Source organism: Cetorhinus maximus, chromosome 17, assembly GCF_964194155.1.
Source record: "Cetorhinus maximus chromosome 17, sCetMax3.hap1.1, whole genome shotgun sequence".
In the NCBI taxonomy this organism is placed as follows: domain Eukaryota; kingdom Metazoa; phylum Chordata; class Chondrichthyes; order Lamniformes; family Cetorhinidae; genus Cetorhinus; species Cetorhinus maximus.
This window is the reverse complement of record NC_135895.1, coordinates 94,789,061-94,802,402: the sequence shown is the minus strand read 5'-3', so window position 1 is coordinate 94,802,402 and position 13,342 is coordinate 94,789,061. Positions and strand designations below refer to the sequence as shown.

At 38.6% G+C, this 13,342-nt stretch overlaps 1 protein-coding gene across 2 annotated transcripts; it reads right to left on the bottom strand.

Annotated features, from left to right (window-relative positions):
- Nucleotides 1-221: 221 nt before the first annotated feature.
- Nucleotides 222-7,687, bottom strand: LOC144692785 (doublesex- and mab-3-related transcription factor 2-like). Of its 2 annotated transcripts, none has more exons than XM_078561866.1 (3): nucleotides 7,303-7,687; nucleotides 6,048-6,153; nucleotides 222-1,455 (listed from the first exon to the last, which is right to left on the bottom strand). In XM_078561866.1, the coding sequence occupies exons 1-3, from the start codon at nucleotides 7,525-7,527 to the stop codon at nucleotides 563-565; spliced, it is 1,224 nt and encodes a 407-aa protein (XP_078417992.1). In that variant the 5' UTR covers nucleotides 7,528-7,687; the 3' UTR covers nucleotides 222-562. The 2 variants fall into 2 exon arrangements, with proteins under 2 accessions (XP_078417992.1, XP_078417993.1); XM_078561867.1 differs by lacking the exon at nucleotides 222-1,455 and adding an exon at nucleotides 1,481-2,252.
- Between the last annotated feature and the right edge of the window lie 5,655 nt (nucleotides 7,688-13,342).

The following is a 13,342-nucleotide window of genomic DNA, read 5'->3' as shown; positions in this document are numbered from 1 at the left end:
TTTTCATTAAAGTCACTGAAACTATGGCCCCAAGGTATAATTTGTACCTAGTGTCTCCCTTAGCCATGTAATAGTCACTATTATTTGATTAGGAAGCTTACAAGGGTTTTATATAAGCCCTTCTGATGAAAGGCCATCAGACTCTGTTAACTCTGTTTCTCTCTATACAGATGCTAGCAGACCTGCTGAGTATTTCCAGCACTTCCTGTTTTTATTTCAGAATTCCAGCATACATGTCATTTTGCTTTTAGATTAACACTTTTTTTCAAATATAATTAACACCTCAGTTGAACAAAACATTCTAATTGGATATAGGGAAATATGTTGAATATAAATGAAAATAAAAAGACCTCTTTAATCGCTGGTCAAAAGACAGGAATCTCAAGACCATTTTATTAACAACAATTAAACAGGAAGGGAAAAAAAATCAAGTTACAAACTTGCATTTTAAATGTGAACAGGGCATCAAACACTTCTTTAACATATCTGCACTAGATCTTCTTCTGGAAAAAAGCAAAATCTATTTCAAAATGAATCTTCTAAACTGGAATTAAATTTGTTTTTATGTTTTCAAAAGAGACTCCACGGAAAATGGTAGCAATTGTTTAGCTATTTTTGCTTGACTATGAGAACAATGTTCCTGTGTTTTCTTTGTAAATTGTCTTAAGGTTTCTCTTGCAATGAAGCTTTCTGTAGCAGATTTATTCCTCAGCTCAGGGGCTACATGTGAATCTGGGGATAAGTAATTTTTCAATGAAATAAGCTCTTCAGACAGACCTGTGTGCTGTGCAGTTTGTTTCTGAGAGGGACAGACAGCTATACTTTCATAAACTGAGTCAAAACGTTTTGTAACTTTTGTCTGAGTGCAGTAATCTCTGTGATTGGAACACAGTTCCTTTGAGGTTAACTTTCCATTTAGCAGAATTTTCTGTGTAGGATCCAGCTGTTCAGGTAAGTTGCTATGATGGTGCACATTGTTTGGATGGAATGATTTGTTGACTGCAGTAGGCTTTTGCCCCCAGAGTGAAGTATAGCTTGATGCTTGTTCAGAAATACAGCCTGCCATGTTTGCTGAATAGGAACTCTTGGTTTGTTCAATGTTTCTTTGGTAACACTGAGATCCAAATTCCCAGAGGGCAGGGTTGGTGTGCACAAGAGGAATGTAAAAATTCAGTAACTCCGTGGATGCTGAAGGGTTAAATTGTGATGGGTCACAGAACTGGTTGTAGCTGAGCCTAAGTAGATTGTACTCTGGGATAGTTTCCACACAGGGTCTCATGAATGCTTGAACTGCAGTAAGTTCCTGTAACTCTCTCTCTCTGTACTCTCTCTCAAGCATCACACTTTCCAACTCCTTGTCTGCAAATGCTCTCCTTTTCCTCATTCTGTCACTCAGTGGGGGTAGAACGAAACGGTTTGGACAGGAGAAACTGTCATCCTGCGGAGGCCGATAACCTGCAGAGAAAATGCAACTGTATATATGGTGTGGAAATATTATCCAGTAACAACATTGACACTCCTCTTCTATACTGTGTACAATATCCAGTGATAAGTTACAAAAATACATACATAAAGTAATAGAAAAATTATTCAAAGAAATTACATAAAAATATTACCTCCAGAGGTAATGTATAGAATTATTACCATATGACAAATACTTCAATGTATACTCAAACTCAAAATAAAAGGAAAGGTTAAAATTAATTAATCAATTAATTAATTCAGAAATTGCCATCAATCAAGGGTTTTAAAATAGGTCTGTTCATCTCTAATATCAGTGATAAGGAATTACAATGCATACAACACATACTTCTGCATTCACATACACACAGATTAGACATGCACATAGTCAAATATAGATGCAAGCACACATACACACACACACACTACTGTTATACTATTACTTTTGTGCCAAAGCCACAACTTTAAAGGTGCATCTATACAAAATGGCAGAATGACTCAGATCAGGTTTCCACGTGACTTGTGAACATACTAGGAGCAAGAGGTGTAAGAACAACTTAAGCAGGCTCACAGCTGGGCTTCACTCCAGCCAAGGAAAAACTGTATTCTAGAAATGCCCAAGAAAACAACACATTTATTTTACAAAGTCAAACGATCACAAACTACATGGATGACGAATGTCATTTGACTTATCTTAATATATCCATCCAGAACAACCTGCTTTTCCTCCCACTGCTGCATCTATTTGTTTCTTAAATAATTCCAGGGATCACTTTCAAGTGCTGATTACTCTGCATGAAGAAGAACATCTTGATATCAGCTCTAAATTTACTATTTATTAGCTCGAAGCTATGTTCCCTTGTCTTACCCTGTGTAATTTAAATTAGGATTTAGGATTAGACTTTTTCATACATTTACTATCTTGTATCTCTGTATGAGATCCCCTATCAGGCATCTCCTTCCAAGGCTTTCCTCTTTCCTCATTATTCAGATCCTAATATTATGGATACAATCCAACCGGAACATTGTATTGTTCAGTCACAATTTCCTCTGACTTTCATTCTACTGTTTTGGCTACATAATTAAACATTCTATTGGCTTAGTTGATGGCTATTGTTTGGACATGTTGAATGTGGCGTCCATTAAGAGTTCTCAGTTTCTTTTAACTTTTCCTTAACCATTCATGAAATATGCAACTTATCCATTTTTCTTATGACTGCATTAAATTTCATCTACCATTGTTCAGCCACTTATATATTTTAGTTTCTGGGCTGCCTCTTTCAATTCCATTGTTCTTCCAGATTTGGTGTAATCTTCAAATTTAACTAATTTGTACTAAATTTCAGAATCCAAGTCATTGATGTAAATTTGAAACTATAATCATCCCAACATTGAGTCTTGAGCCACCCCACTCAGTACTTCCCCTTCCCACCCTGACATTACAGCTCTCACCAGATTGTTTTCTAATCTTCAACCAATTCCTTATTCATACCAAGTTTTTCTTTGAATTTCCACCGTTTTGAGTTTAAATAATCTTTCATAAGGAACTTTATAAAACACTTTTGAAATTTTAAATGAATATTGTAGTATCATAATTGACTTGAGTTATTACTTCATTAAAGAAATCAAGGAGGCTGGTCAGGCAAGAAATTAGTATGTGTTTAAAGCTGTATTGGCTACTATTTACTGTGTTGATGTTATATAGATAAATCCTCATTATTAATCCCATTATTTTCATGGAATGGAAGTAAGACTAGTTTTTAAATGTAGGTACCACCTTAGGCAGTTTGCAATCTACTGTCACCTCCCTAATGTCATTGACTCACTGATAGTGATTGCCAATTCTACACAAACCTCCTTGCTATTCTCTCTCAACATTCTAAGATAAATACAATCCACTCCTGAGAATATATTCGTTTTAAGTCCTTCCACGTAGTGTAGGACTTCAATTTCATTTATATTGAAGTTTTGAATTTTACCTTGATGTCTGTCCATGTGAATACTTGGGAGGACATAATCATTAAGAATATTTACTAACCTATACTCATAAATTGATTAATTTAAGATAAGAGCATATAAATTAATTTAGCAGCAATTAGTAGTATATTTTAGGCGAAAAGATTTCACTTAGGATTGTTTAACTCTTGAAGGATAGTGGTTAACTTAAAAAAGATGAAGCACAGTGAATTGCTGTGTAGAACCATCCTCCATTAGCGAGGATGTAGTTTCCCAGAACAGCACTCTACATTTGCAGGCTGAGCAATTATCAGTGAATATGTGACTCTGTGGATTGCTATTGTGAAAATCTGGGGTCAAAGAGCGTGAATTATGATATGTTTATTCTGCAGCTAGCAGTCTAAAGCAAGTAGTTCCAGTATAAGTTCTAGACAGTCAGTAATTCACTTAATTCAAACTGTAACCACTCTTCCCAGGAGACAGTTTTGTGGATACATGTGAACACATATGTAATTATTTTAGTGAATGTGAGCAGGAGTGTTCACACTCTATGCATTTAAATTAACTTCAGGTAGGTTTGAAAAGTACTCAAAGGTTGAATAGATAACCTGGAGCTTTTTAAACCAAGTTTGGCACCAGAATTCAGTTATATTCAATGCAGTGTCAACCCCAAGTAGTATGACAAAATCTTCATCAAAGGTTAACAACACTACTCATCAGAATAAGGGCAGGTCCCAACTCCTATTCTGAGGCTTTTCTATTACTGTCAACGCTTTGCATTAGCACTAATGTTGCAGTATAAAAGCACTCTTAGACCATATTAATGGTGTAGACAAATTCTTCTAATTTTGAATGCTTGGGAGGACTTTCAACTATGAAAAAACCCAAAGAAGCAAAGCATGCATTTTTTCACCCACCTGTCATGCTTGGCAGTGTGGGAAATGCAGCAAAGTGTAGCTTGCAGTATAACTTGGATCTGCTGGCTGCATATCGCCCCCTACAGATACCTATCTGAGACTGCTACCTGTAGTATAATTACACCTAAATTGCGGTAACAGTGTGCACCTTTCAATGTAGGGAAACATTCCATGGCGCTTCACAGAGAGATAAGAAAATAAAAGGCTCTGACACATATTAAGACACATTCCAACATGCGCATAAATACATGTCGGCACAAAAATATATGCTAGTATTTAGAGATTTAAACTGCTGTTATAATGTTCTTTTGGTTTACAAGGCAGGTGTCAGTGAGCCAGCTCCTGCCTTTTATGCTGTTAAATCCCTCTCCCATTGCTTCGTAGAAGACTAGTCCATCGTAGTAAAATTGAGACTACCAGCCGACCGAAAACAGATTCAACTGCATCACCTCGGGGAGTTGTCTTGCAGACCTGAGGCTGCTGGGATCCGAATCAAAAGGAACAGCACAAAACTCAGACACCGCCTCACACACAAAAGTACACTCACTCACGCAGGGGTTAACATACACACACACAGAGATAACTAGGTACACAAAAATGCATTAACGCTTGCAAAACGGATATAATTCAGATAAACTGAAACATTTGCCTTACACAAACTAATACGACCTAATGGCCTAAATGCCACGGACCTGGCCTAGAAAAAGTCATGATGTGACACACCGGAAATGTGCATGAACGCTGTATGTAATGCGATTTCCACATTAAGTGACCACAAATCGGAAACTATTAAAAGACGACTGGAAAAGCACTAAAAGCCTCGTCAAGCTAGCGACCAGTATTTGTGAGGGAGTTTCTGTACAATAAAGCGACAGAAAGTCGGGATTTTGAATGCCATATGAGGAATAATTTTCTGCGTGGAACATCATACGAATTCTGTGTAATACACACACACACGCACACATGTAAATATAAATAGAGAGACAGACAGCAAAATGGCGAGAAGCAAAGTCACTTCATACGTGGCTTTATTTATGTTTAGCCAAGATATCCGTGTTCTGGAGTAGAATGTGGTGTGTCCCGGCAGCGCACATCACAGATTATTCCATTTACTATAAACCTGAATAGAGAGAACTATAACAAAGAAATGGGGAGAACTGAGAAACAATTAAACATCGGTCTAATCGTCTTAATGTATTTGTAAATGCTGATGATTGTAATGTAAATCTGGGATGTAACTGCTATTTTATGTCATTCTTATTTAACATCGTGTTTCTGATGCTTTGATCTGGACCGCCTTTAACATATTTCTGTATTTCACTGAAATTATCAATGAATAGATATTATTGCAGTTTAAAATGAAATGCGGGAAGTCATACAATGAATGCTGTACTGTTCTTGAAGGAAGACTTTAACTTGGGCCATTACTTTTATTGTCGAGATCCCTCGATGAAGGATCGAGATAGGAGAACAAGACTAAAAGAATAGGACAAAAGACGAAATAAAAAACGGATTACTGATTAGTTTGAGAGGTCAATGTCGTGTATCGATTGTGCGGATGCCAATCGGTTTTTAATGGTATAGTGTCATTGCATTAAAATGCCTGATTAAAGGGAAAAGACAGAGTTAAAGGGGGCTAGGTCCAGGTAATTGTGCGTTTGCAATTGCCAGTTGTACAGTTAACCTCTTGTGAGTATGAGTCTAAAATGTTACCTTCCAGAATGCTTTTTGCCAGCAGGCTGGGAGTCCGAGGGTAACGCTGGTAAGATGTTCTGCGGACTGAGGCTGTGGATTCCTTGCCACTCACACCTTTCTTTACCTTTTGAGACCAGGAATTATTTAATTAATTCTTCTTTTAAATCATCTTTTAAAACTTTAATGTTATACCAAAGAGTGCAAACGTCACCGTCCGAAAACCAACACATTAATAACAATCGCACCCTAGTTATCTACTTGGCCTCTGAAACAAGCTTTGTTCTGTAAAATAAACGAACAGCTTCATCTTAATCATCTATAACGTTCTATGTACTGACAATTCGTCTCTCGAATCGTTCGCGATTTGCTACAACTGTCTTGGAGTTGCTGTCACTCTATTCGGGGTTACAAGTTCAAAGGTTTGTTTTCCCCACGCCTTGTACGCATTAGAATTTGTTTGCACTTTAGATCGAGGTCGTGGTGGATTTTTTTTTTCAAGAAATTGATTCCCATACTCTTCCTGGAGCCAAATATAATTGTAAATATAATTCGATGTCTTCCGTGAGTGGAGTGAAGTAACTGTGCCAGAGGTTTACATTAGCTAAATGAAAAGGCATTGAAATCTGTTATCACCTAACATTTTAAAAGGCATTAAGTTTTTAACTTCATCTTATTTCCTGAAGTAGCTAATATTAAGTATGAACCACCAAGAAAATGTAATTGTGTCTATTAGGAAAATAATTATTCTGTTGTTGCTTGTGTAACAGGTGTAATTTGTAAAGTGACCGGCGTATTGTAGGGTTTCTACAGAGCCGGCTTCGAGTTTTAAATCCTAGTTAAATCTGATTACTTTTTTTCTTGTGCATTTCAGTAAAATGTTTCCCGAGATGAAATCTAAAGACCGTGTTCAGTAAAATCGAGTTTGTTCCCACAGCCAGTTCCGACTCCATCCCAAACCTATCCCAAAGTTGCTAACCTCGCTTGTAAATTTATGCTGAGTGACTTTATGACAAAGCCAAATTCTCAACTTGCTGACGGAGTTTATGTTACACTGTGTCTTTGTAGTTACTTGGCTCAGGCTATTTTGGAATCCGTTCATTCGTATTTTAAAAACACCCTAAATATATAATTAACCATGAGTCAGACAGTCCAGCAGAAATACTTGTTAATGTTTCTGATGGTTGAATACAGTTCGAGCCTTAAATTAAAATGTGAAAGTACAATTTTAGTGAAACAGCGCACTCCGATTTTTTTTTTCCCCATTGAGTCTCACCTCGGTGGCTTGCTGCCTCCTCAGAGCTACCTGGGCTGCCATCACCCTTTGCCTCTCCACCACCAGAAGACAGTTAGTGCAATGACAGTCTCTCCAGCGACAGAACCTCTTGTGCCCTTTCAGACAGGAGACGACGCCGTGGTTCCTGCAACGAGCGCACTTGGGGCTCCTGGCCAATCTCCGCTGCTCCGGGGCTGATTTCTTTGCTTTCTTGTCCGCATTCATCACCCTCTCCTCTTCCTCCTCCCCTTCTTCCTCTTCCTCTACACATCCCGGACCGTCGCCTTGGGAAAGGCAGTTCTCCAAACTTTCCACATCGATTTCCTCCTCGTTCACCCCATCAGATGGTTGGAAGGGCCAGTCCCTCTCAGAAGATTGGACAGACATCTGGCTGCTGACGCTGGGAATGAGAAGGGTCGGACCTCTGCAAACTATTAGAGCTGCCGGATTTCGTGGCTAATAAATGCTGTGCTGTCGTTGGCCTCAGACGGTAGCTGGGCGTTGACTGGCAGAGAGAATCGACTTCAGACTTGGCTTGACGTTTCTCTTCCTCCACCTTTTATTCCTGGAACATGAAAACTCGGCGACCCCCCCCTGCCCCGCACGTATACCTATCTGCCCAGACTTATCTCTTACGTCTATCGCTGCATTTAACGAACCTTCCTTGCATTTGCCACCCTGAGTAATTTAACCACTCGCAACGTCACCAAGGACCTTGCCATAAGCAGGCTTAACCCTTAGGGCGCTGGAGCTCATTTTGCCCCTTAAAACAATCCCATTGTTTTACAAAGCCTAAATATTAGAAGCTATAATTTTCCCAACTGAGCTCTTAGAATCACCTCCAGTTAAGTCTATTCGGGTCCGCTTCAGCTGTTATCCACCTTTGAAAAAGATGAGTAAAACTCTGAAAAAATTAGTGGAGCATTAAAGTACTAAAAGGCTGCTGCAGCCCTTTCTGGAGTTAACTTTACATAGTTTATGTTGCGCGCTTTCACAGTGATTCACTAAGATGTATATTACAGTTTGGGTATGAGATGTATAATCGTATGATTAATTCATGTCCTGAAATTAGAACGCTTCGTATTGTTATTCCCAAAAGGTTGGGATTTAGAAGTTACGAAGGGATCCAATTCACAGAATGTGACATTCAATCACAGCTAGCACTCACAGGGGGGGCGCACTTGTACTCAGAAAATCTTCACCAAAATAGTTATCTGCTCTTAAGTATTTACTTAGCGCGTGTTCCTTTCCTTGCGCGGTGTGAAATCAATCCTACTCTGTTTATGAATTTAATTTTAAACGGAGAAAATTCCTTCTTTCTTGAATAATAATCTTACATTTGCTACTTTTCAATACTCATGGGCTGTTATAGAATAAAGAGAATTTTGGAAGATCACAACTAGTATATATAGATATACAAATACACACAGTTGTAGATAAACACACGGACACGCACAAGTCTGCGGATACAGATTCATACACTGGAACATGGATACACTCACATAGACAAACATCCTGTCACACGCCCTCACACAGTTATTCAACCAAATGTGTACACACACTAGGGTGCTTTTACATGAATGAACTAATAGAGGTCGAATGGACTTCCTCATCCATAATTATGATAGATAAGTCATTTACAAGGTACATAGACTCACACTCAAAGACACATACACACAAACATACACAACCATACACACATACACAAATATAAACCCACTCATGCATAGACAAATGCATACATAGATGTGCACACTTTCAAGCATAGACAAACACATAGATATACACATTCCTATGTAGAGATAGTGGGGCATTATTTGCTGTCAAAATAATGGCAAGTCTAATAGTGTGCAATACTATTTATGGATATATGCTGCAGCAACTCCAGATGAGGCCAGGTGCATGATTAAACAGGGAAGTCCAAAGGTTGCTCCCTGAGATATGACATCCTGCTATTTGCTTCACAAAAGTGGTATGTCACTCTCTGTTGTACCACTGAAATGCATTGAATGGTGTGAAGTTGCTGTACTTGCATTGTAGATACAAGTGAAACTCATATCAGCAAGTTAAATCTCATCCATTCCAGTCTAAGTCTTTTAATGTTGTGTAAGCATTGATTGCTGTCTGTCAACCCCACTGGCATTGAAAATTAACTAAAAGTAAATTTATTAACAAGTATTATTAACAAATAAAAAAAGGACTTAAATTTTTATAGCACCTTTCTTGACCTTAATGCATTCCAAAAATGCTTTATTACCAAAGTAGTACTTTTGAAGTGTATTCATTGTTGTAATGTAGCAGCCAATTTGCACACAGCAAGCTCCCACAAGCAACAATGTGATAATGATCAGAACACCATTTTTAATGATGTTGATTGAGGGATAAATACTAACAAAAGTGTACTCACACATACGCATAAATATGTTCTCACACATAATCATACAGATGCACAACAACAACTTGCACTTATATAGCACCTTTAATGTACTGAAAACATACCAACATGCTTCACAGGACACGAGGAAGAACTCCGCTGATCATATTTGAAATAGTGCCAGAAGATATCTAACATACACCTGGGAGGCCAGACAGGGCCTCAGTTTAATTATCCCATCTAAAAGACAACACTTCCAACTGTGCAGGGTGCTCTCAGTATTGCACTGGAGCATCACCTTGATTTTACACTCAAGCTTCCAGAGTAACATTTGAACCATAACTTTCTGACTCAGAAACAGAGAGCTACTGGGTAACATAAATGTGGCAGACTCATTTCTTCAGGTATTAATAGCTGTTGAAGGTCTAAAAAAAATATAACAATTAGAAAGTTGCCTTTTCTGTGTCATCGTTCTTTCTCTCTTAATTAAATGGCTTTTAACCTCTTATTTTTTTCTCTTATTGATTTGGCACTGAATTCACCAATTGTAACTTATACTTCCTTCTCAGTCCTTGTGCTGTTAATTTCACAACCCAGACAAGCGCCAGACAATGAACATCTCCAGCAAAAGAGAGTTCAACCACTTCCGCTTGACAATCAATGCCATCAGTATGATCAAACCCCTCCCACCCCACCATCAATTATCATTATTCTGTCATCATTGACCAGAAACCTAACTGGACCATCCCCATAAATACTGTATCTACTGGAGCAGGTTAGATGTTTGGTATTCTGCAGCAAGTGACTCCCCTTCTGACTCCCCCAAGCCTTCCTACCACCTACAAGACAAAAAGAGCATGATGGAATGCTCTGCTTGCCTGGATGAGTGTAGCTTCAATAACATTCAAGAATATTGACACCATCCAGGACATATAGTCCACTTGATCGGCATCCCATCCATCACCTTAATCATACATTCCCTCCACCACTGGTGTATTGTGGCTGCAGTAAGTACCACCTGCAGGATGCATAGCAGCAACTTGTCAAGGCTTCTTTGACAACACTTCCCAAATATGCAACTCCTACCATCTGGCAGGACAAGCGCACTGGGCTCATGGGAACACCACCCCCTGCGAGTTACTCTTCAAGTAACACACCATCCTAACAAAGAAATATATCACTGTTCATCCATAGTCATTGGATCAAAATCCTGGAACTCCTTAACTAATAGTATTGTGGGAATACTTTTAACTGCAATGGTTCATAAAGACAGCTCACCAGCACCTTCTCACGCTCAACTAATGGTGCACAATAAATGCTGGCCTTGCTGTTGATGCCCACATCCTGTGAATGAATAATTTTGAAAATTAAAAATTCTTCAATTTGATTGTTTAAGGATTTACACAGTTGTTTGCCCTGTTCACTCAGGTCTAGCTTCCTAGTTTCCCTCACTACGCCATTATCAGTTCACACTTTCAGCAGCTTGCCATACAAAAACTTAAAAACTTAAACATGCAAAGGCAAGTCTAATATACACCTTTAAATTAACTTCTACAGCAAATTATGGCCCAATCACCCTGTTATGATAGCAACTTAAATTTATAAAGTGCCTTTCACATAGTAAAACATGCAAATAATTAAGATAAATGCACACACGCTCATCCAAATAATATATATACTGACATACTAAATATTGGTAAACATACACACACAGATATACGCACATTCATGCATACAGACTTGCCCATATCCCAGACAGATAAAATCTCAGCATATGCTGGCATTCACACACAAGCACATTCATACATTACTGGTTTATTTGTATTTATTCAGCATGTTCTGTTAAAGTCAGTGTCATTTCCCACATACTCAAGTAACTACTTTCAGCTGTAACTTTACGGGATTTTCTGGATGTGTAATTGTACTATGTTTGGTGTGGCACTCTACCAATGTGCATGTGTGAGTGTATGTATGTGTAGTTTGTGTGTAATGCACATAGACAAACACATTTACAGTCATATACACAGAAATGTACTCATGCATACAGACACACACAAATATTTTCATATATACACAAAGCCAAACACCCATACATACACACTTAACTATACACACACATAGCTATATGCACACGTTCACAAAAAAGTGCACACACATACGCATTAATATGTTCTCATACGTAATCATGCAGATGCAGAACAACAACTTGCATTTATATAGCACCTTTAATGTACTGAAAGCATACCAATGTGCTTCACAGGAGCATTATCAAGCAAGATGTCACACTGAGACAGATAAAGAGATATTAGAACAGGTGACCTAATACTCAAGGATATATTTAATGAAGGAGTTAGTAGAGAGTCTGAGAGGTTTAGGGAGAGAATTCCAGAGTTTAGGCCTATGCAGGTGAATACATGGCCATCAATTGTCGAGGTTTGAGAATCAGAGATGGGCAAAAGGCCAACGTTGGAGGAGTGTAGAGATCTTGCAAGATTGTAGGACTGATGAGGTTACAGAGGAAGATCAGGATGGGCAAAAGGCCAATGTTAGGAGAGTGTAGAGATCTTGAAAGATTGTAGGACTGAAGAGGTTACAGAGATAGGTAGAATGTGGCCATGGTGGGATTTGAAAACAGGGATGAGAATCTTTAAATCCAGGCTTCCCAGCCTTGGAGATAACTGAGCCAGAGCTGGTTGCAGAGTTTTGAATGAGCTCAGATTCATGGTGGGCAGAAGATAGAAAGCTAAAGCCTGGATGAGTGATAGAAATCGGAGAATAATGGGGAACAGTTGTTTTTTGAGCTGGAGGAAGAAATACAGTGGTATTCCCCAGGGATCTGAATTAGGACCACTATTTTTCTTGATATTTATTAATGACCTAGACTTGGGTATGCAGGGCACAATTCTAAAATTTGCAAATGACACAAAACTTGGAAGTGTTGCGAACGGTGAAGAGGATAGTGATAGACTTCTAGAGGACATAGAGAGGCTGATGGGATGGATGGACATGTGGTAATGAAATTTAATGCAGAGAAGTGTGGAATGATACATTTTGTAAAGGAAGAAGAAGGGGAGGCAATATAAAATAAATGGTACAATTCCAAATGGGATGCAGGAACAAAGATATCTGTGGATTTTTGTGCACAAATCATTGAGGGTGGCAGAACAGGTTAAGAAATCAGCTAAAAAGGCACAGGGTGCAAAAGCAAGGAAGTTGTGATAAATCTTTATAATATACTGATTCGGTCTCAACTGGAGTATTGTTTCCAATTCCGGGCACCACATCCTAGGAAGGATGTGAAGGCATTGGAGAGGGTGCAGAAAAGATTTGCTAGAATGGTTCCCAAGATGAGGGACTTCAGTTATGTGGATAGATTGGAGAAGCTGGGGTTACTCTCCTTAAAGAAGAGAAAGTTGAGGGGAGATTTGATAAAGGTATTAAAAATCATGAGTGGCCTTGACAGAGTAGATAGAGAGAAGCTGTTTCCGTAGTGGAAGGATCGAGAACCCCAGGACACCAATATAAGGTGAATGGCAAAAGAACCAATAGCGACATGAGGCAAAACTTTTTATGCAACAAGTGGTTAAGATCTGGACTGCATTACCTGAGAGTATATGGTGGCAGATTTGACTTTGGCTATCAATAGGGAATTGGATAAGCAGCGGA

Bases quoted from the DNA above. Each gene is read 5' to 3' on its own strand.
- LOC144692785 (XM_078561866.1), bottom strand. From the start codon at position 7,527: ATGAATGCGGACAAGAAAGCAAAGAAATCAGCCCCGGAGCAGCGGAGA. The intron at 6,154-7,302 runs GTGAGACTCAAT...TGGTCTCAAAAG, and splicing joins GGAGGCAGCAAGCCACCGAG to GTAAAGAAAGGTGTGAGTGG. The intron at 1,456-6,047 runs GTAACATTTTAG...TTTTCTCTGCAG, and splicing joins GGCAAAAAGCATTCTGGAAG to GTTATCGGCCTCCGCAGGAT.